We start from the raw sequence: 22,896 nt of genomic DNA on the forward strand, positions 1-22,896 counted from the left end.
TTATCAGTATATAATTTATTTTTCTAATCAAAGGGAAACACCGTCAAATATTGATTCAACATTTTTCCGAATCGATTTCAGTGATAGCTATTATTATCCTCTTAAGCACTAATCAAGTGACACCTGTCAAAAAGACCAATTCCCTAAAAAGTATTGCTTGTTCGAAAACTAAACATATACAAAAATGACCTCTATAAAATAAATTTAAATTGTTGTTAAGTTTAAAGGAATGTAACATACTTGCTTTGCTTAAGAACAGTTTATTTCGTTGCATATGATGTTGTTTAAAAAGGGTTTTATTAAAAAAAGTCTTTTTTGATTATAAACATGTCGTATGAATTAACAAAACTTCCAAGAGTTATTCTTGTCATTAAAATTAATTCTCAAATAATCCTATTGCATAAAATCTTTCTCCTACATTCTTGTCATTACTCGAACATATAAATGGCTGAGTTAGAAAATAAGCTCTGTTTCTCCACGATTTGTAGTACCATCAAATGTACATATTCAGAAAGTAAAAAAACAGAACTGTGAATTACATTACATGATACACTCCACGTTATGTTACGTTAAGTTCTTGACGTCTTAACAGCTGCTTTAAGATCCATGCTATTTAAAAAAAATAAACTTTGCGTAAATTTGTTTAAAATATTTAAAGAAAAATGTTTCAATTAAGAAATGTATTCAATAAAACATCAATAAACAGGCACACGACACTATTGTCTTGTCTAACAAGAAACTTCGTTGCCAATGTAGATAATCAAACACACAAATCCTTTCCATCGCCCGAAGAAGAGGCTCGAAAGGAAATAGAAGCCGCCTTGGACATAGAGACAAGTCTCTTTGAAAATTCTTCAAAGTCATTTCAACCGGCAACAGCTCCAACTCCAAGACAGCTTTTGAAAAATGTTCCAAAAAGATCTCGTAACGTCTCATCATCAGAGTCTCGAGAAAAAAGGAAACCCGCTCAAATTCCACTGCCACTTAATGTTCAACCAAAGTTCAATTCCAAAAATTATGTCCCAACAGTTGTTGAAGATAAAACTCTCGGACTGAGTTTTACTAAACTCAAACTAAACGATCCCATACTGAACAATCTCCTTACAGTCGTACGTTCGAGTAAGCGGCGTGCCAAGAACCGGCAGATCATAATGGAAGGAAGACGATTGATTGTTGAAGCACTCGAATGTGGACTTAAATTACAAACAATAATATTTAGCCAAAAAGAACAATTGGAATTAATAAGCGAGAGTATCGAACCTCTGAGAAAAAGTATAGAGATCTACAAAGTGCCTCAGCATGATCTAAAAACATGGTCATCATTGACCACACCACCAGGTCTACTCGCCATTTTCGAACGTCCCTCACCAGATAAGATACAAATTTCTCCAGACGATGAAATCCTTCCCATAACGGTTATCTGCGATAATATTCGGGAGCCCAACAACTTAGGAAGCATCATCAGGACTTGTGCTGCAATTCCTTGTAAGCAGGTGATAGTCTTGAAGGGTTGTTGCGATCCATGGGAAACTAAAGCTCTAAGAGGCGGCTGTGGTGCACAATTTCGTATTCAAATTAAGGATGACGTCGAATGGAATGGAATTCTTAATCATCTTCCCGACGAGTTTAAAACCTTCGCAGCTGAGAGTAGTTTAGACAAAGTTAAGAACTACAGATTCGCAAATCCCAAGAAACAATTAATCAAACCCTATTTAGATGTTGGTGGAAGAAGCCCCCATTATGTTATTATAATTGGAGGAGAGACGCATGGAATTAGTGAGACGGCATATGAGTAAGTTTTATTTCGAATTTCATTGTTTATTAAAAAGATTTTAATATATTTTTGTTGCATATAGATTTGTGGACTGCGCAGGAGACAATGGAGCGTTTCTTCATATTCCTTTAGCTGGTGGGGTTGAGAGTCTCAATACAAGCTGTGCCCTGTCCTTGATTTTGTTTGAAATTCGCAGACAAGCGTTGAATTCTGTAGAATTAAACGATACGAACAATAAATAAAGTTAATAATATTAAGTAAAAGCTTGTATGACTTTTATTTGCCTCAAAAAAGGGCTCTGAGGACACTGAGGAAACATTTTATTCATACTCGTGATCAAAAAGCTTAATTTTTAAAATTCTGAAATTTGTATTTACAAACAAATTAAGATCCATTGACGAAGTGATCGTATATTAAAACAAAAAAATATAATTTATTTTTAATCAAACTAAAAATGTATTCAAATATTTTTTTAAGTTTTAAATTAAATCGCTTTTGAACTTTTTTGTAATAATAACTGGAAAGATCACTAAAAGCCCATTCCACTTGAAACTTGAGCTGATGGATCTGCAAAAACTGTACCAGCTAGTTTTCCTTAGAGGAATTCCTGCTAAAAGTTCTCCAATGTTCTAAAACATTCGTAGTAAGCGGGAGGAGATTCTTTCCATATATGCTACATTTTCTAAAACCCACCTGAGGGATCTTGGTTCTCTTGATATAGAAAGTGTGCCAACAATTCTATTTTCTTCCAATTGCAGCGGAGAGAATCAAAACATCCATTCCACGAGGCTATTTCCAAAAGATTAGTTTTTTTTAATTAATCAAGTCCCCAAATCATTTCTAGTGGATTAATTGAAAACATCAAAACAATGCTTTGGTAAACATCGGTCCCTATTGGGAACCTTTGGGAAATTTTCATTCAGAATAAATTTGTTTCTATTCTTCAATATTTATTATTTTTTTAAATTAAAAATTTACATAACAACAACCTCAAGGTCAAGACCTCTTTTCTTTTATTTTGTGAATTTTTAAATGTTTAGTTTAAAAATGCATAGCGTACGCTTTCTTTTACATGCGACGGAGGAGGAATAAATACAAAAAAAAGAAATCCCGGATACTAATTCATTCAACCGGAAATGCGCTTTGTCGAAAGCCTATCCACATAAAATTCGGCTGCAATTTTTGCACCAATTGTATTTTGAAAGGCTTCACGATTAAATTCTTCCGTACATTTTTTTTAACACTGACCGATTAAGCTGCTATATTTTCTTCAGTTGGAGGCCTACGGAGCCAAGTTGGTGGTTTAATGTTAAACATTTGTGTCCAAAACTATAAACGAAAGGGAATAAAGTGGACGTTACCACTATCAGTCACCAAATTATTTATCTCAAACTTCCTACCCCTTTTTTTTCATGGCTCAGATCAAACCTTGAGAGCTGCTGCTATAGTTGTTTTCAGGTTCTCAATCTCCGATCCCATTTATGCAAACTCAGGAGTCCTTGGACTTTGATAAGATCATAATAACAAAGGTTGTTTCTACTCCATCTGATTTTGTCTTACTCAAAAATGATCCGACTCATTTTAGACTTGAACTTACGGTCTGCAATATGTTCTATTCGAGACCTAGAAATTATTTGCGTCATTAGTTAAATGTACGAGCCCATTTTGATTATATTATTAACACGGCCAACTCATCCCTGGCTTCATCAAACGTTGGTCTAAAGAATTCTCAAACCTCTGGTCTCCGAGTCTTTTCCTATGGTAAAACATCATTTACTGTGCTTCAAACTGCCAGGCTAAGCAAATGTTAGCGTTTGTTTCTTTTTTCTGAAGGCGGGTACCAAGGACCACGATAAGAATCTTACCCAGTCCACATTCTCGGAAGCATTTTCAAACTTCTTTAACATTTTAGATTCTATCATTATTGTGAATGATTTTGTTGATAGACATGGTATTACGAATATCAACAAAACAGATCAAATCAATCAATCTTATTAGCCACAAATTCTTGGTTGAAAAGTAAATATTTTTTTTGGGATTTTAAAGAGGAAAAACAAATTAAAAAGGGCTTAGATAGAATTGCTTTTTAAAGGGAATTATGATGAGAATGAAGCTAATGTAAATCAGCAAATCAAAATCCGCTGGGCATTACGGGAGTCTACAGACCCAATGAATTTGAACGAACACATGTAGTTAATTACTTTTTTTTAACATTGTACTTCTGCTAATAAGAATCAGTTGTAAATTCATTTAAAACTTTAGACTTTTCATACCAGTCTTCCTGAAGCTATTAAACGATATTTATAATAAATTAAACCAATCATAAGTCAGCATTTCATTCTTAATATAATTAAGTTAGCAGCGGTCTTAAAATTCTTTGCTCAAGGAAGTTATCAATTGAGCGTTGGAAATAGTTTTAATATTGGCATGACACAACCAGCAGTGTTAGTCGTTCTATATGAATTATCGGATTTACTTCAACATTTCCCTTTCAACACAAAGACTCTCTTCCATCAACTCAACAGTTTTTCTAACTGTTGCTTACTATTATGCTCTCAAATATAGGACTATCACGTTAAGAATTTCTATAATCTATAATATAAAAATAAGTCGGGTTTTCCTTCCTGACGGTTGGAAAGGTGAGGTTTATAGCAGACAAATTCAGGACAAATTTTAACAGAAAGGCTGTGGATTCCGTTTAGCTTCCCATAGCTATTGTAAAAGTTCCGATTTGTTTTAATTTTTTTTACGTTTCGAGGGCAATATATTCTAAACCAAAGCTTACTTTTGGGAACCTTTTTTAGTCAACCATATCTCTAGAAACGTCAGAGAAATCGACGTCAAATAACGTTTGTTTTAAAGATAATAAGAAAAAATGCAAAAACGACTTTTAAAAAAAACTTAGTGAGAGATTTTTTATCATAGAGCAATTTAAGAAAAAAGTTAAAAATTTCGTTGACCCCAAATCTACTTATATAAAATTTTGTGTTACCATTCTGAGCAAAGTTGGTATAATTTCGAAAAAAAATCAGTTATCTTTTTTTTTTAAATAAAAAAACTGAATAATCCCGACATGCAAATAACCGATGAAATCTACAAAGAAATGATTCTGATTGAGGATTAATGCTTGACTATTGCAAACAAGCTACTGATTGAAGTAGGAATAATTGCGCCAAATCGATAGATGCACGATGCATTGAACCAAGAATTAAATCGAGAGCTTCAATAAAATGTTGATACATTGCAGGAATTCTTTAGAAATAATGTGCCGTTGGTGAAACATTAATGCAAACGGTGGACAATAATATTGATGGTCTTTTCTTCCTGGACGCATCTCAAGGAACAGGGAAAACATTTATCATTTCATTGGTTATGGCCACTATTTGATTAAGATGTGATGTAGCTTTTACGTTAGCATCATCTGGAATTGCGGCAGCTCTTCTAGATGGCGGTCGTACTGCACATTCTGCGCTTAAGTTGACACTCAATTTAAACGCAATTGATACTCCAACAGTTGATGCAATGCAAGCTCATTTTTTGGGATGAGTGCACAATTGTACATAAGAAATCACTTGAAGCACTTAACTTCACAAGGATCAAGGATCTTCGATGAAGTAACAACATCTTTGGAAGCTTGATGATATTTTTTGAAGGCGATTTCGTGGAATAACGTAAAAACATTATCGCTAACCACTAATATGAGAGTTCAACTTCAAAATGATCAAAATGCTGCACAATTCCAAATTTTCCAAACAATTGTTAGCTGTTGGAAATGGAAGTGACAGTTGATGCGACAACTGGATTAATTACTCTTACCAACGACTTGTAGACTCTCAATTAGCTCTTATTGAAAATGTGTGAGGCAACCATTATTAACGGAAAGTACCCCTCGAATACCAATGATTCCGACTGATCTTCCGTTTGACTTCAAACGGTTCGCCTTGCGTTCGTAATGACAATTAACAAGTCGCGAGGCCAATCGCTTAGTGTTTGCGGGATAAATTTAGAAAATCATTGTTTTTCACATGGACAGCTATACGTTTCGTGTTCACGAGTTGGGAAACAAACCGCTTTGTTTGTGTTAACGTCAGACCAAAAAACAAAAAATGATAATTTATTTATCTACAAGCTTAAAGCTAACAGATTTGATCTTAAAATTTTAAATATTACAAAATTATATTAAAAAGTAAACAATAAAAGTAAATTGGCCTTAAACAAATCCCTATAATTACTTAATTCAATAAATTGACAAACTTCATTGAATTGCCTTATAGATCTACAAATCGGCTCATTAATACAGTAGCTTGTTCTGTGAAAAGATTCAAACAGAAATTTTCTACCACGCAAAGCTCTGGACGGAACATAAATTGTTAAAATTAAAAGCAAAGATGGACAACGTACGTGATAACATAAAAATCCCTCACAAGCATTATACCATGAATTTTTCTTCTTGATTCAAGAGGCTTAATACCTAGAGAAAGGAATCTTGCTTTATAATCGAGGATAAAAGTCCACTTCATCTTATAAAATATGAATCTAGTAAACCGCCTTTGAACCTTTTCTAAACGATCAGAGCAGGTCTTAAAACCCGGATTCCAAATGACATCTGCATATTCCAATATAGATCTCACAAGAGATATATATAGGCATAGTAATGCGTAAGGATCACTGAAATCAACACAATTACGTTTTATAAATCCTGCAGTTGAGTTAGCTCCTCCATGACATAATCCATTGTGACTTTTAAAGGAATAATTTTTGTCCAATATAACACCTAAATCTTTTATGTTTTCTACACAAGATAATACATTAGAATCGATCGTGTAGTCAAAGCTAATGTGGATATAGGACCTATAGAAGGAGTTAGCATTGCATTTTTTATATTTAATTTTAAACATTTTAATTTACACCATTCGGAGACATGGTTAAGGTCGTCCTGTAGCAGCTTGCAATCATGGAGGCAATTGATTTTTAAGAAGAGTTTCAAATCATCAGCGTAAAGGAGGTATTGAGAATATTTTATCAGGAGGAGCGGACCCAAATGACTTCCTTGAGGAACACCTGAGCTGCATTGAATAGATCTCGAAAAGTGTTATTTATTATGACTTTTTGAGATCTTCCCATTAGATAAGATGACAGCCAATCAAGAAGAGTAGAATGTAAGCCATAAAGTTTTTTTGAAAGCTTTATTGAAATCGGTATATATCGCATCTACTTGATTCTTACTTTCAAACCAATTTAACACTTAATTTGAGAAAAGAGCTAAATTAGTTATTGTAGAATGACCGGAAACAAAGCCATGTTGTCGGTCAGATATATGCTCTCGGGTTAACAATTTAGGGATGGCAGACAACTTGGAAATACCACGATAGTTCTCAATTTTATTTTTAGTTCCAGATTTATGAATTGGTACAAGATAAGATATTTTCCATTCACTTAGAAATATACCCTGAGATTGAGATTGATTAAATATGCAATACAAAGGATAGCATAGGGACTTAGCACAATTTTTTAAGAAAAAAGCGGCTCCAGGTATAGTTTTGGGCTTTATAGACTGGAGTTCTGAATGTATTTCTTCTAAACTGAGTTGTAATCCTCCGATATCAACGCTACAGGTTGAATTATCCAAGAGTGTACTATAACTGTAATTTCTAGCAGGTGAATAAACGGATTGAAAAAGTCAGCAAATAGACAAAGTATTGATGATGTGTATGATGCTTCAGTGTCCCCAAATGTCATTTGCTTTGGGTAGCCTGAGGTATTTCTTTTCAGATTTATATATGTCCAAAACGAAGAAGTATTTGTCTTAATGTTAATCTCAATATTTAATATAACACTTGTGAAGGAATTTATTAAGACCAAACAAATATTTGCGCAGTTTGCTAAAATTACCGTAGTCTAAATTATCGTTAGTTCGCTTAAATTTGTTAAAAGCTTTACGTTTTAAATTTTTCAGATTCATTATTTGCTTGTTGTACCACGGGAGCTTTTGTTGATAATAATGCTGACAAATATAACGCTTCGATTCAGTATTTATTTTTATTTTTCTTAGAGAAGTTCAACTAAATTACACTTCATTACTGTTGTGAAATGAAATACAAATTTTGCTTTTCAAATATAAAAGAAAAAAATAATTTGTCTTCATCTTTCAATCCCCAAACTAAATGTTACAAAAAACGAAGCCATCTCATGGCGAAATGGAGTTCGCCGGGTTTGTTTAGTCTAGTTTCTTTTAAAGGGAACTTAAATTTTCGCACAAGAAATTTGTTTCTTTAGTGGCCAAAATAATAATAAATACGACACACGTAAAACATCAAACAAAATGCATAAAATTCATTCACAAATCACAATGAACTTTTGATAAATATTCACAATCGGTCTAAAATTACCAGTTGCTACCCTTAATACCAACTTATCAAATAATTGATAGAAATGACCGAAATCCAATTGATACTCATAATAAGGTTGTAAAATAACAATCTTCACCAAAATAAGTTCGATGTTGAAATCTTCAACACAGCTTCCCGTTTAATTAACAAAGTTTTCACGTTAAGTGACGAAAGATTCCACCATTCAAATACCATCAAAGTGACCAAAATTTTAAGCGACAACGGTTTCCCGCCAGCAATTATTCGTGGCTTAATTTTATAACAACAATGCAGACGCGCTAAACAACAAAGTGAGGATAACAACAAAGGATACTTCAAAAGCATTGTTTACGTTCATAAACTGACTGAGAGTTTTAAGCAAGTTGTCACCAAAAACATTCAAGATGTCCGGTTGGCTTTCAAATCTAACCATACAATTAGACACCTTTTCACCAAACTAAAGACCAAAATAGACAGAGATAAACGCACTGACGTCATTTATAAAATAAACTGCAAAGGTAAACCTGACGAAACATGTAACCTTTGCTACATCGGAACCACCAAACAATTCTTGCGCCAAAGACTGTCCAACCACAAATCTGACATCAAAAACAATAACCTGGCTAAAACCGCATTGGCGGCCCATTCAATAGACAAAGGTCATTCTACGGAGTTCGATGGTGTTAAAGTATACCATACCTCAATCGATATACGCTCGAAACGCTCCCTATCCTGAACAACAAAAACAATATGAATCGCAGGCAAGACACACAGAGTATATCATCTGTATACTGCTCACTTGTTTCCTCATAAGAGTTTTCTCTTTGTTTTTTGTAGTTATAGACTGAACTTCTTAATTAGAAGTGTTTTTTTGTACACTTTTTTAAAATTTAATTGTTAAATTGTAAGTTTTTTCTTATTCTTGTTGTCCACAATATTGTACTATGTGTTTTATATTTCATTTGTAATAAAGTTCCCCTGAGGAAGGCTGCAACCCCTGCCGAAACATCGGGAAAAGCTAATGTAACAAATTTGTTTCATTGCAACGATCATAGTGACCAAAAAAGCCGAAAGAAAACCTAATTTTTCCAATAAACATAAACAAAATAAGTTCGGACAAATTGCAGAGAAATGATAACAAATTTCCCATGTTGACCCTGTTCACGAAGTGAATTTCGAACACCATTCACGATATGAATTTTTTGAACGTCTAAAATATTTCCAGGGAAATCTTGTTAACCTCAAAATTGTTACAAAGCCGGACATACGAACCAAAATGAAAAAAAAAGATGACTTTTCTTTTTATTTTGAGGAATTACATACCTTATTTTCTTTTTATTATTCGGTTGTATTAAGTTTCTTTTTTTTTAAGCCGTGTTCATTTTAAATAACTTCACTCATCAAATATTCATTTTTCAATCTACTTTCCAACCAAAAATACAAACATTTTAGTTAAAAACCCTTAAAATGAAAAACAAAATAATAGTTAATGAGCAAATATGGCTGTTGTTATAAATGTATACATATATATATATATTTAATTAATCAATATAGCCTTTTTCAAATAATAAAGAATTAAAAAGAAAAAATAAAAAAAAAAACAAAGGAAAATAATAAATACAAATCTCAAAATTCAATAAAAATAAAATATACATAGTTTTAAATGTTTTATAATATGTACATTATACATAACAAAAAAAAAAAAGAATTGAAAAAATTAATAATAAAAAATATTGTAACACGAAATCAAGTTCTTAAAAAAGCAAACAGGAAGTTATGAAAATTTGTTAGCAAAAATTTAAACTCAACGGAAAATACATTTTAAAAAATAACAACAAAGTGTCAATATGCGAAACTCGGTTTTTCTTTTGTTTTGTTTATAGTTTCGGTAGCACTTTTTGTCATTTTAGGATTATTTATGCGTTCGTTCTCAAATGAGCTGTTTAGTTTTAGTTTTTGTTCTTTTGTTTAAAAATCTTTCAGATGATTTTGTTGTTGATTTTTCTTCTTTTTTTTTTAATACGTGTGCATGACAAATAACTGTAAATTCCCAAAAGTGTTTATAGTTAGTTGGGTTAGAAATTGAAACCGCCATGAGGAGCTGCCTGATCGGGATTAAAGTTGTATTGATTGTTTTCCGCTGAAGGTGCAACGCGAGAATCCTCCTCTTCATTGCCGAAGTATTGCTCAATGATGTAGAACGATTTGTGATAGATGTCCCGATTTTCATGTGCCTGAAGGTATTCAATCTTATCAAGTCCTGAAAACAAAAAGTAATGTTACAACCAAATTGTTATGGATTTATCAAAAAGAACAAACCTCCACACTCTTCGATCATCATTGCGTAAGGATTAGGTTTGGTTGTGATCTTTTGTCCGGCCTTTAATATGTTCTCTAAAGCGTTTAATGCTACTTGCACAATATCGGAGTCCACTACAGTTAGGAAATCACACATTGGTGGAATGCAACCCACGTGAACCTTTTTTTTAAAAAAACATACAAAATTAAACAACTTTTTTAAAAACGACTCAAAATATAACTTTTAACTTACCAAATATCTAATTTGTTCAGCTGTACCACTGCTTGTAGCATTTGTTATGGCCCATGCTGCTTCTTTTTTTGTTTTAAAATCTGATGTTTGGAGAATACTCATTAAAATTGGAAATATATTCGTATCAATGACAGCCTGAATTTGTTGACGATTGCCGGCAGCGATATTCGAAATTGTCCAGCAGGCTTCTTTTTTGATGGTTTCGAGTTCAGAGCTTAACAATGCACTTATGCAGGGTAATGCGTTGCAATTTAAAATCACTTGCGTTTGAATATCATCGCCAGTTACAATATTACCAACAGCTCGCAAGGCTGCAGTAACTACGTTGTTTTGGGGGTGCCTTCAATTGTGATATTTTTTTTTAAATTACTTTTGTATTGGAATAAATATTTTAAATAAATTAACGTACATAAGAAGTTCAACTAAACGACGACAAACACCTGCATCAATGACAGCTTTTATTTTGTCATTTGGTCCATCCGATAAGTAACTTATAGCCCAACAAGTGTCACTGAGAATATCAGCATCGTTGTGATTGAGGAGACGGGCTAGCGTTGGTAAGCCTTTGACGATTTTCGAAAAATCAGCAGGTGGATTTTTTCCTCTACACAAATTTGATAAAGTCCAAACGGCATTTCTTGTCATCGTGAGTCGTTCTTCTTTACTTAAAACTCTAAAAAATAAATACAACAAAATAGTTATGTAATTAGTAAAGGAAGGAGGAATTTATTTAAATCATAAATTGGAGGACCAAGTTAGATAGTTTTAATTCTAAAATAACAAATGCAAAGACACATAATTTAACTTGAATTGTCTGCACTTTAAAACTAAAGCTAACGACATTTGTTTGTACTTTTCGATCAATCCTTAAATTTACGAAGGTCATTCATTGGATGTGTTTAAAAAATATGTTTTAAACACGTTGAATGCAAACGTGCAAGTAAAAAAATATTATTAAAGTGCCAACTGTGTTTTTCTGTGGTAAAGTTTATTTTAGTGTTTGTTTTATGTGTTTTATAGTTTTTTCAAGTGAAATTGTGCCGTTATTCAGTGTTTTTGTACCATGACCACCGGTGGGTCATGTGGCACTTGACAATTATATTGATGTGTACAGTGCCTCATGATCCACCGGTGGTCTTACTGTTTTTTTTTTTTTTTGATAATTTTTTATTTCTTATAGGATTTGAAAAATGGATACTAAAAGATTTTACGGTTCTTCTTCTGCTAACGCAGCCTCAAATGAAGAAAGCGATGTGGACTTTGAAGAATCGGACTCCGATGATGAGTATATGCCAACTGATTCCAATGAACCTTCCAGTGACTCCAACGCAATGGTACCATCTGAAACTGATTCGGATGAAGATGAAAAGGAGGAACAGGTGGTGTCTATTGCTGATATTTGGACACCTGTTCATGGAAGATCGTTGAAAAATTTTCATTTTAAGGAGACTTTAGAGTCTGTTGTAGATTCCAGTGATAGAAAAGAACCCTATGACTTTTTTTCTCTTATGGTGACCCAAGAAGTTTAAGAGCTGATTGTTTAAAACACAAATCAAAATGCTCAAAATACTTTGGCCAGCAGAACAATTCACGGCTGAAGAGATGGGTCGATACGGACGTCACTGAAATAAAAAAAGTTCCTGGGACTTGTCATTTACACGGGTATCGTCAAATATCCATGTATAAAGGATTATTGTAACAAGGATCCATTTTAGAAAAATTCATTTGTCCCCCAAGTTATGTCCCGAAACCGCTTTCAACTCATTTTGAGATTTATTCACTTTTAAAACAATTCAACAGTTGGAAACAATCGTCTGGTTAAAGTCAGCGGCCTCTTGGATATATTGGAAAAATTTTTTGTAAATTCTCGAACACCTGGTGAGGTACTAGCTGTGGATGTATCGATGATACCCTGGAGCGGAAGGCTTCAGTTCCACCAATATAATCCTGGTAAGTCGCACAAATACGGGGTCAAAATCTACAAATTATGTGACCCTACTGGTTACACTTTTACAAGTTCCGTATATGCTGGAAAAAATAACGGTTTCAATCAAACAGGTGTAGCATCGGAATCAACATCGCATAGTACCCAAACAGTTATAGATTTAGCGGAGTGCTATCTGGACAAAGGCAGAACTATAGCGAATGACAATTTTTATACTTCTGTCGCTTTAGCAAGACGCATTTAATTGGAACCCTGCGTAAAAATCGAAAAGGAAATGGCGAAGCTAAGGAAAGGAGATATTATCGGACGGGAAAATACATCTGTGGTAGTAGCTAAATGGAGAGATAAGCGGGAAGTTCTGATGCTGAGCACAAAGCATGATCTTGAGGTGATACCTACCGGAAAAAGGAACCGAAATAATGAAGTCATAAAAAAACTAAAAGTAATAGTTGAATTTAACCACACCAAACAAGGAATAGACATCTCTGACCAAATTTCATGCTATTTCTCTCCGTTGAGAAAAACAGTAAGATGGTACCACAAAATTTCGTTCGAATATTTCGTGTCAACATCTGTAGTCAATGCCTTGGTAACTAACAAGGAAAAAATGAAAAATAACATACAAATTTCGGTAATCAATTTGTGAAGTATTGTGTGATCAAAGAAGCACCAACGTACGCGTGGAACAACAACGTTCTTCTTCTCAAGTCCTCGAAGAATTCAAAACAAGAGACCTAAGCAACCGCAAACTCAGAAAACGTTGTTCGAACTGCTACGAGGAGTTGTCAAAAACTATGAAATGGAATGAAGCAGGAAAAAAAGCCAAAAAATTTCAACTTTCTGCAATACCTGTGAAGGAAAACCAGCATTTTGTTTGGAATGCTTCAACAAAAAACATTAATTTCAATGTATTTTTATGCCTTATATTGTGTATCTAAGAGTTAAGGTATTTATTTTTTGCATAAAAGTCCAAGAACTTCAGTTATTTATGAATTGTTTTTATTTTTTTTTTTAAATAAAAGTGCCAATAACATCCAAAATTTTCGAGATATCACTTTTTTTTCCTTATTGTAAAATAACTGACTTTAAACTAGGTGCCCAGAAAGAAAAAATAGTATTTTACTCTTGCCCCACTGAAATAATGCTGGAACAAAAACATATAGAGCATGACCCACCGGTGGTACATGTGGCCTCATGGGAATAATTTTCATGACCCACCGGTGGGTCATGTGGCATTCAACGTGAGGAGCATTTGGAATGACATAAATGGAAGGAGGTAAATCATCTAGTCTTTAAACGCCACTTGAATAAGGCTAGAGGCCACTTGAATAAGGCTAGAGAGATTATCTTCTCCATTATTTAGGCAGAAGGGGTTGAGAGAATTGATATTTTCTGAAGCGTTTGCCCAATTTTGGGCAAAAAGATTTGCAGTGCTTTCTGGATGTATCATAATATTGGTATTGCTGTCGATACTATTTCTGGAAAGTGTATATTAGTCATTTACACAAAATTGTTTACTTTTGCTCATTTTTAGAAGCCATCTACATTTTGAATTTGCCTGTTTGTGGATTAACAAGTTTTGAGTTGATAGGTTTTTTTTTTTTTTAACTTTTCTGGTGAAATAATTTTTTTCTTTTTGAATTGTGGCCATTGAATTATCCATTGGGATGAAATTTAAACCGAATCAAATACAAGAAAAATGTTCTCTTAACTTACTGCAGTAGAGGTGGAAGTATGCCAGAGTTGAGCAAGTGATCCCGGCACGAAGACGAATCACCTGCAATATTACCAAGCGCCCATACTGCCTGTTCCTGAACATCGTCATGAGGACTAGAAAGTAATTCAATGAATATCGGAACAGCTCCCGAATCGATAACTATTTTAGTTTGTTGAGATGTTCCCGATGCTATGTTTGTTAATGTCCATGCAGCTTCAAACTAAAAAAAGCAATCACAACACAGCTTGTTAAATATCTTCTTTTTTGTCGAGTTAAAGTTTAAAGCTTAATAAACTTACTTGCAGCGATGCATTTGAATTGTTTTTTAAAAACGTCACAAAACGTGGAACTATTCCCTTCTGAATGACCTCTTGAATCGGTGGATTAGGATCTCTGGACAAGAGTTTCCTGAATTTCTGAGTTGTTAGCAGCTGAAGACTTTCATCGTCACTGTAGAGCTGTTCGATCATTTCCTTCTTTATGATGTCATTCTGGTGCATTTGCATCTCCTCCTCCTAGAGTAAGCAATACATTTTTACTTTCATTTGCCTCAAACAAATGACCTTGTCATGATTGTATAGCATTTGAAATGAGAATTGTGGGGCTACGAGAGGTGCAACTTATAAAATTAATTATTACCTGGATATTGTCACTTTCCATATTGACTGGCACATCGACATTCCTTCGTTTGATCAATTGTTGTTCACGTTTCTGTTTTCGGATTTGGATGCCCTCCTCCTCCCTTCGGCGGCGCATTTCGCTCGAGTCCAATCCAACATTTTTATAACGGTGTCTGTGAGTGGTCGACATCTGGAAAAAGAACTCAATTCCGTTCAAATTGCATGAAATTATTTCAAAAAACAAAAATTCTATAAATTTGTTTATTAAAGTGCGAATACACGGGGTGCCGTGCTTTCACGGGAAAAAAGCGCAGTCAGAAAATCAGCACGAGTACTGTCATTTTTTCTACAAATATATATTTATCCAGTCTCCAGAGCAACCATCTTGAAAGCGACATCCCATCGTTAAATAGTGCTCACCAAAAAACGTCGCTCGTGGATTAAATTTGATACTTTCACTGGCTCACAGGTAATTAATTCATAAATTTGCAATGTCAGTTGTTTATTTTTTCATAGTAGATGTTTACCTTTTCTGGATTTTATAAATTTTCACAGAGAATTACAACACGCGAGTGTAAGAACCTGCAACTAGACTAGGAAATTCTTTCCCTTTCAATAGTGGAGACTGGAAGTGAGAGTAGCTGAGTAGACGGGGCTAGTTGTCAGATTGGTGGAATGTCAGAAATGGAGACAAATGGGAATTTCGTACTTGATGAGTTGCAGGAGAGGTTGAAAATTTTGCAAGAACAAATTGATAGTGAGACGATTGTAAATGAAGATGACCAGAAAAAGGAAATTATGAGTTTATTGCATGATTTCAATAATATCAAAGACGCAACGCAGGTGGTACTGGGTGCTTTAGCTAATATTGATGGGGTTACAATTAAGGATATGCATTTGAAATATAACTTACCAATTGATTAAACTAATCTTTCAACCGGTGAAAACCTTGTTTTATACTTCAAGGCGTTTGTATCCTGCTGATCTAAATTGAGCTATTTCTTTGTATGTTATGGCAGACGTAACTATCAATCATTGGACGTTTTTCTGTTTTATTCTATTGCAGTTATAAGTCGAATTAACTCGGGCCAACTTTCCACTACCGCAGCACGAATTTCCTTTTGATTTTTTTTGTAAAGTTAGTTAGGGGTCTCAATAGAACAGGTTTTAAATATTAAGGCGAGGAAACAACTTTAAGTCATAGAAAAAAAATATTTTCTTTTTCTGACGTAATCCTACTTTTTTTGTATTGCATTTTTTGAGCCTAAAATAAGTTTTTTTTTTTTGATAGCACGCCGTACTTACAGCTAGGTAAACAACCCCCTGCTTGGGATCACTATAGGATTTGGGGTGGGTGCGAGTTTGGGTATATGCAAAGTACTTTTTGCATTTGAGCACTAAAATCAAAGTAATCCCCAAAATAAAAAAGCAAGTATGGAAACACTGAATAAAAAACAGAGAAGAAATGTCAAAATCAACCATTTTCGCGTTTTTTGTATGTAAAAAAGTAAGCTTTGAAAATTAAATAAAAATAAATGTTTCCTCGCTCTGAAAATGCTATAGTTAGTATTTATTTGCACATATCTATCAAATAAAAAAACCGCACTGCGGTAGTGGAGTTGAGCCGGAACCTTCTTAAATTGCCAGACTGACTTCACATTAATCAAATTACAAAAATCTAAATATTACTAGATCTTTAAATAGTAATTCGAACGCACCTCTTGTCCACGTGAAAGCTCCTCCTTAGGAATTTTCAGAAAATTGCCATTTCATTTCCATCTGGAACAGAAACATTATTTTGTTGTGAGGTTAGAATTTACGTCAAAATACGAAAAGATAAAGGAAATAGCTACATCAAAAAAGTAATTTTTTTAAATAATAAGTAAAATAAAAAAAATTAATTTATATTGCATAAGATTAAACAATGGCAATATCATATTCGTGCAATGACTTCTTGGAATTTCAGGTAAAACTATTGTGAAACAAAGTTATTCATTTAAAAATGTGTTGCACTTACCTACTTCTCTGTCGGCTTGACACACTTAAAACAAAAAATGCATTCACAGGAAGCCTTAAAGAAGATGCGAGATCTCGATGATAAGATTATCTACGTCTTGAACACGTCATTACCAACAGAATCCTTCAAGGGACAAGTAGACTCCGAAAGAACCTGCCATGATTTGTACAGTAAACTTCGAGTGGGCCATCAACACCGGGAAGAGGCTATAAAACGTTGCATTTTGGTAGCAGCTGAGTCGGTAAAGAAACTTAAAGAAGCACGAGAATCAAATCGAGATGATTTCGAAGTTGATAAGAAGTTCAAATCTGAGCAAAGAAAGGTTGGTGAAATTGGTTTTTGAATATTAGAAATGTATTTAATGTTTTCTTTCTGTTTTATTTAACAGTTGCGAGTTCTCCAATCCGAACTTAATGTAGAAGATATTGTTAAAGATCGATCATACAAAGCTTTTAATGAGCGCTGCAGAGCATTTTTTAGCGCTGGTGCTTTATAACAGAGATATAATTTATAGGTAGTTGCAAGAGAAATATTGACTTTTAGTAGTTGCTTGAAAGTGGTAGCCACTATGTACGTTAAAGCAAGTTTGTTACAATATTTTTTAATAATAAAATACCCCATAGCCGGATCGGTTTGCATTTGAAAACAAAAATAGTCGAATAGTTTATTATCTAATCAAAATATAGAAGAATTATTTTTCACCTAAAATTACTTGCTTTGTGACGATGCACCGTAAGTCGATGGTGTAAACAATAATGAGCATTTAAAAGCTCTTGCAATAACATTAGTATTAAAGTTCTAGGGAGGTTTATCATCAGTTTGGTAAAAGTAATAAGTAAATCTAAAAAATATATCAAAACTTAAAATTTTAAAATGCTGAATCACATGGCCAGTTTATATTTCTAAGATCTCAGTCATACAAATTTATCAATTTTACTGTCAGATTTCTGAGAACCAGAATTTTTATGATTCGATCTCTCCGAAATTCTCTATAGCACAATACAGAACAAGCTAGATGAGTATGAATGGTGAGCTGTGTTGACGTTTTATTATCCTGCCCTGTCAATCTGTTTGAAAAAAATTTCAGAAATCTTAGAAATATAATGTTGCCAAAAAGATTGAAAAATTTAAATATTTTATATGAAAATTTTCCGAATTTTCAAAAATACGATTAATAGTTTGTTTGAATATTCTTCAAATCGCTCGTAGTTTGATGTTTTTAACTAAAACTATTATCAATTCAGAACATGCGAACTATTATCAATTCAGAACATGCGAACAGATTGGTATAATTTCATCAAAACGATCTCAGCCGTTACCTGCACCGTCACCGCCACCATCTACCTCGGCAGCGACGTCATCGTCGTCATCAACCATACAACCATTACAACAGCCGCCTCTCAATTGACAATCATCATCGTCTCTTCGTCGTTCGCATTCTCACTAGTTTCTTCAAATTGATAAATGTAATCATAAAATCATCACAATGCAGAAATTTGCAAAAAAAAAACAATTATTCCATTTTTCGTAAAGAGCGTTTTTCGCAAACAACTCGATTAGAAAGAGTAGGAGAGGTTTTAATAGCAGTGAACTCTTTATACCCTTGTATTAAATTGGAATTAGAATTGCCGTCTTCCCATTCTTTTGGTTTATATGATAAAGACCAAATAATAATTAAAATCAATTTAAATACAAATTATGTATTGATTGTCATTGTAAGTTATATAACTCGATCCACCATACTGCTCTTGATATACATTTTTCATTTTATGATTACGTTAAGTCTTCAAATTATAATAAGGAAAAATTTAATTACACAAAAGTTAATTTCGAAGGTATAGCGAGTTATATGTCTGATATTCCGTGGCACGAAAATTTTAATTCTTTCAATTTATCGCAATTCTATGATTATTTTATTTATAATATGAAATTGCCAATTGATATGTATGTACCAATAGTCCAAGTAAAAAATAACTTGAAGCCTCCTGGTTTAATATAAGGCTTTGTAATTTATGTAATAAAAAAACAAGGCTTATAAACGAATGCGTGTATCGGGAAATAATAATGATTTAAAGGGTATTTATTTACGATTACAACGAAAATTCGATGTTTTTAACAAATTTCTGATTAAATCTTATATTTTAACAATTAAAGCAAACTTAAAAAAAAAAACAGTAAAAGTTTTTGGCCTTATCTTAAATACAAAAATCTTCTTCTGGCATTCCTAGTAATATGAATAACCTTGATTCAACACATTCAGATCTTTGATCTATTTGTAACTCATTTGCTCATTATTTCCAATCAAATTACACTAGATCTGACGAAGCTACTTCAAGTAATAGGGAATTTTTATTTCAAGATTGTAAGGTGAATATTGGCCAAATAGAGCTAAGTATGTCTGAAATAGAAAGTGGCCCTTTGAGTTTGAATGAAGACATAAATCTAGGTCCGGATGAAATACCACCGATTATCCTTATGCATTAGCAATCATAGAACCTCTTTTTCTTATTTTCAAAAGCTCTCTATCTAATGGTGAGTTTCTATGAGTGTGGAAAAAATCATTTTTAGCTCCAATTCTAATAAATCTGGATCAAAGCGTCAAATAAACAATTATGGTCTAGTTTGTAAATTATCCTGTATACCAAAACTGTTTGAAAAATGTATATACAATAAGTTAGCTTTCTTCGTGAAAGAACAGATTACACCATTTCAACACGGTTCCGATCAACAACCACCAATATGTCTATTTTCTCCAATTTTATTTTAAATAAACTCGAAAAAGGTCACCAAATTGATGTAATTTACACAGATTTTGCGAAAGCTTTTTAGAGAGTAAATCACTCAATTTTGTTGAGAAAATTAATTTCTCTTGGTTTCCATTCAAATCTTTTGAAATGGTTGGACTCTTACCTTAAGAATCGTATTCAATTTGTTAAAATTGAAAATATATTTTCAAGTCCAGTTTTAGTATCTTAAGGTGTTTCCCAAGGTAGCCATCTTTTCCTAATTTTTATCAATGACTTACCTGATATTTTCGAAAATTCTGTTCAACTTCTATTTGCTGATGACTTAAGGTTTTTTTAGATGTATAAAGTCAATCATACTCCTCACCTCGTATATCGATCCAGAAAGATTTTAGTTTAAGAAATAAAAGTCTAATTAAAGTATGTACTCACTTCATGATTATTTATTTGTGCAGCAAAAGAACAACAAACTTTTTTCAAAATTTAAAAACAAAGCAAATGAAAAACACATTTTTATTATCAAGAAGAATCTCTCAAAATCGGAAATCGGTACGTGACTGTTTACCTCCGCCGGTTTACCTCTGCCAGTTTACCACTGGACTGTTTACCACCGCCGGTTTATCTATGGACGGTTTACCTCCAGAGCAGGTAAGGTAGTTTGAAATGTCTCTTATTTTGCTCACAGGGTGCTTCTTTGGTAATGAAAGGCCCAATCTTACTGCTTTTGGCGTTTTATATTTTAGTGCCACTCGGCAGAGAGTTTATTTATTTTAAACAATTTTTACGAAACCTACTGGATTAAAATTTACTTACTTTTTCAGAGGATAGAAGACTGTCTTTACAAAACAAAAAAACACAAAAACTTACTTAAATATCAAATAAATATTTTGCTTTATAAAAAAAACGTTGTGGAAGTGTCATAATTCATTTCATAAAGAATAAAAATAAAGAAGAACACAAAACTAAATGTCAAAAGTTTTCAATTAGAAGGTAGTTTTGAAAATAATAAACTACCTTACCTGCTCTGGAGGTAAACCGGCGGTGGTAAACTGTCCAGAGGTAAACTGGCAGAGGTAAACCGGCGGAGGTGAACTGTCCCGCTTCGCAAAATTTCATATTAAACATATATTAATCAATGTTTAAAATTAAATCATTTTTAACGTTTGATATTAAATAATTTTTAGCCTTTATATACAGAAATATATCCATCTTCGAACGCGCCCATTTAGCAGCTGATAAAAGTCTCCACAAGTTACGTGCTCATTTTGGCGTATGTCAAAAAAGTAGATCATATAAATTAAACCGCCGAACAAGTTGTATAATAATAATTTTTAATTTTTTCTCTAAATATTATTATCTTTAAAAATTCTACCTTTAAAATTCAATCGTAAATAAACTTAAAATTAATTTAAATTGTGGACTATTTTTGTCTAATAGATTTTCTCTTTGTTTTTCCAGATGATTGGTAGAAGCTTGATTAATCTAACAAGAACTAGAGGATTCTTTGCCCAGAGATACTTCTCATTGAATTCAACCCGATTTCAACAAGCAAAGAATCATAGTCCCGATAACTGGGAAAGAAGGTTCCTTGTGTGGACTGGCAAATATAAGTCAGTTGAAGAAGTTCCCAGTCATGTGAGGTAATTTTCAAAAAATTAGTAGGTACACACTAATTTAAAGAAGAAAAGAAAATGTTTTGTCCTCATCCAATACACTTTTAGTTGTGAAATACTTTTTGTTGGTTATTTTCTTCATTTTTTAATTTACTAGGGCGATTTGTAGAGAGTAGATGGACAAAAAGACAAAAGAAAAACATTGCGAATGCATGTCAGATATAAATAAATTGAAGGGCAGCGTCTGTTTTCAATAAAATGAGAGTTTTGTATTTTGTTTTGAATGAACTCTGTCCTTGACATTGAAAAATACATTTGTTCATGTTTCTATTTGCAACAATTTTAAACCTGTAATTAAATAATGTAGAATGTAGAATCTATGAGAAACATAGTCTAGATTAATAAGTTTACTTCTATAATTTTGTTGCTTGATATATCTTAAGAAAAGTTACCCAGATTATCATAAATATTAGATTAGACAAAAGAAGAATTTTCAAATTGGTTGTCCAAATTTTTAATCAGCCTTATCTCAGGCCTTGTCGGAAGTGATATGAACTACGAATTTCCTTTCACGAGACCATATAAGGCCCCGTGAATAGGTATTTCAATAAAAAGGTTAACTTTTATAAAATATAATCAAAAAAATAAATCATGTTTAAACTAAAATGAATGTTTAACATTGATATTAAAATCTTAGCAAAACACAATATCTTCTATATTTTGTATGTTTTAAAAAACTATGTAGGTGTTTTAGCCTTAAACCTGCCAAAGGGCTACATTTTGTCATTAGTAGCTTTAAAGATATTGATTAAATTTGTAGGTTAGTTTATCAAAATAAACATCCTTATGTCTCTCGACCCTACTCCAATGTTATATATATCTCTCCTTTGGTTTCTCGAGAATGCACTTTTTAAAATCTCTTTTAATCAATATCCAATTTGAATTTATCATCTCAGAAAAATCAAAAACCAAAAGGAAAACATTCAAAAATTATTACCGTTAAATTAATGAATTTATTTGGGTTGACACTCTTTCCGGGTAAACCTGAAATTAAAATTATAATATTTTATTTTTATTTCCAGCTTTGATGAGATGGAACGTTGCCGTAATCGTATTCGAATTCGTTTAGCAAATATTATGATGGGATTAACAATTATAGGATGTATAGTTATGATATATAGTGGTAAACAAGCTGCCAAGCGAGGTGAAAGTGTAGCAAAAATGAATTTGGATTGGCACAAGGAATACAATAAATCAATTGAAAAGAAAGAATAACTTTTTTTTTTGCAAAATCATCGAGAGGTGATATTGTTGTTTTATTAAAAGAATCAGATTTGTTTGGTGATATAAATGTTACAAGTTAAAAAGTGATTTTTGAAACGATCTTTATTATTATGATTTAACCGATACAAAATAAGCTTCTCATGTACTCAAACCTTAGAAACCTTGTAAATTAAACTCATTTTAAAAAAACATTGTATCTGTTTGCTGCTACAAATAAATTTATTTTATTAAAATTATTTTTTATTTATTGCTAAGTTAAAAGA

General features: G+C 32.8%; 4 protein-coding genes and 1 long non-coding RNA gene across 6 annotated transcripts; 4 read left to right on the forward strand and 1 right to left on the reverse strand.

Annotated features, from left to right (window-relative positions):
• The first annotated feature begins 582 nt into the window (after positions 1–582).
• On the forward strand, positions 583–2,037 carry LOC129945618 (rRNA methyltransferase 3, mitochondrial). Its single transcript, XM_056055456.1, has 2 exons — positions 583–1,792; positions 1,857–2,037. Exons 1-2 carry the CDS (start codon positions 663–665, stop codon positions 2,014–2,016), a joined length of 1,290 nt encoding a protein of 429 aa, XP_055911431.1. The 5' UTR covers positions 583–662; the 3' UTR covers positions 2,017–2,037.
• A 7,399-nt stretch (positions 2,038–9,436) lies between these two features.
• Positions 9,437–15,658, reverse strand: LOC129945599 (importin subunit alpha-7). 2 transcript variants are annotated; one of them, XM_056055432.1, is made up of 8 exons: positions 15,503–15,658; positions 14,995–15,177; positions 14,655–14,870; positions 14,355–14,575; positions 11,103–11,366; positions 10,694–11,033; positions 10,462–10,621; positions 9,437–10,402 (listed from the first exon to the last, which is right to left on the reverse strand). In XM_056055432.1, the coding sequence occupies exons 2-8, from the start codon at positions 15,163–15,165 to the stop codon at positions 10,218–10,220; spliced, it is 1,557 nt and encodes a 518-aa protein (XP_055911407.1). In that variant the 5' UTR covers positions 15,166–15,177; positions 15,503–15,658; the 3' UTR covers positions 9,437–10,217. The 2 variants fall into 2 exon arrangements, with proteins under 2 accessions (XP_055911407.1, XP_055911406.1); XM_056055431.1 differs by having other exon boundaries at positions 14,995–15,165; positions 15,503–15,657.
• LOC129945601 (uncharacterized) lies at positions 15,283–15,771 on the forward strand. Its single transcript, XR_008781504.1, has 2 exons — positions 15,283–15,444; positions 15,531–15,771. It is a non-coding gene; the product is annotated as an uncharacterized LOC129945601 (long non-coding RNA).
• A 1,004-nt stretch (positions 15,772–16,775) lies between these two features.
• Positions 16,776–17,646, forward strand: LOC129945600 (protein MIX23). The gene is made up of 3 exons (XM_056055433.1): positions 16,776–16,941; positions 17,042–17,314; positions 17,381–17,646. The coding sequence occupies exons 1-3, from the start codon at positions 16,900–16,902 to the stop codon at positions 17,486–17,488; spliced, it is 423 nt and encodes a 140-aa protein (XP_055911408.1). The 5' UTR covers positions 16,776–16,899; the 3' UTR covers positions 17,489–17,646.
• A 3,316-nt stretch (positions 17,647–20,962) lies between these two features.
• On the forward strand, positions 20,963–22,869 carry LOC129945928 (UPF0389 protein CG9231). Its single transcript, XM_056055903.1, has 3 exons — positions 20,963–21,123; positions 21,195–21,376; positions 22,432–22,869. Exons 2-3 carry the CDS (start codon positions 21,195–21,197, stop codon positions 22,622–22,624), a joined length of 375 nt encoding a protein of 124 aa, XP_055911878.1. The 5' UTR covers positions 20,963–21,123; the 3' UTR covers positions 22,625–22,869.
• Positions 22,870–22,896: the final 27 nt, after the last annotated feature.

Source organism: Eupeodes corollae, chromosome 2, assembly GCF_945859685.1.
Source record: "Eupeodes corollae chromosome 2, idEupCoro1.1, whole genome shotgun sequence".
Lineage (NCBI taxonomy): Eukaryota > Metazoa > Arthropoda > Insecta > Diptera > Syrphidae > Eupeodes > Eupeodes corollae.

Excerpts from the sequence above, each read along its gene's own strand:
- LOC129945928 (XM_056055903.1), top strand. The coding sequence starts at position 21,195 with ATGATTGGTAGAAGCTTGATTAATCTAACAAGAACTAGAGGATTCTTT. Across the intron at positions 21,377-22,431 it reads GAAGTTCCCAGTCATGTGAG|CTTTGATGAGATGGAACGTT; the intron begins GTAATTTTCAAA and ends TTTTATTTCCAG.
- LOC129945599 (XM_056055432.1), bottom strand. The coding sequence starts at position 15,165 with ATGTCGACCACTCACAGACACCGTTATAAAAATGTTGGATTGGACTCG. Across the intron at positions 14,871-14,994 it reads TGGAAAGTGACAATATCCAG|GAGGAGGAGATGCAAATGCA; the intron begins GTAATAATTAAT and ends TGCTTACTCTAG. Across the intron at positions 10,403-10,461 it reads GATGATCGAAGAGTGTGGAG|GACTTGATAAGATTGAATAC; the intron begins GTTTGTTCTTTT and ends TTTTGTTTTCAG.
- LOC129945618 (XM_056055456.1), top strand. The coding sequence starts at position 663 with ATGTTTCAATTAAGAAATGTATTCAATAAAACATCAATAAACAGGCAC. Across the intron at positions 1,793-1,856 it reads ATTAGTGAGACGGCATATGA|ATTTGTGGACTGCGCAGGAG; the intron begins GTAAGTTTTATT and ends TGTTGCATATAG.
- LOC129945600 (XM_056055433.1), top strand. The coding sequence starts at position 16,900 with ATGGCAATATCATATTCGTGCAATGACTTCTTGGAATTTCAG. Across the intron at positions 16,942-17,041 it reads ATGACTTCTTGGAATTTCAG|GAAGCCTTAAAGAAGATGCG; the intron begins GTAAAACTATTG and ends ATGCATTCACAG. Across the intron at positions 17,315-17,380 it reads TCAAATCTGAGCAAAGAAAG|TTGCGAGTTCTCCAATCCGA; the intron begins GTTGGTGAAATT and ends TTTATTTAACAG.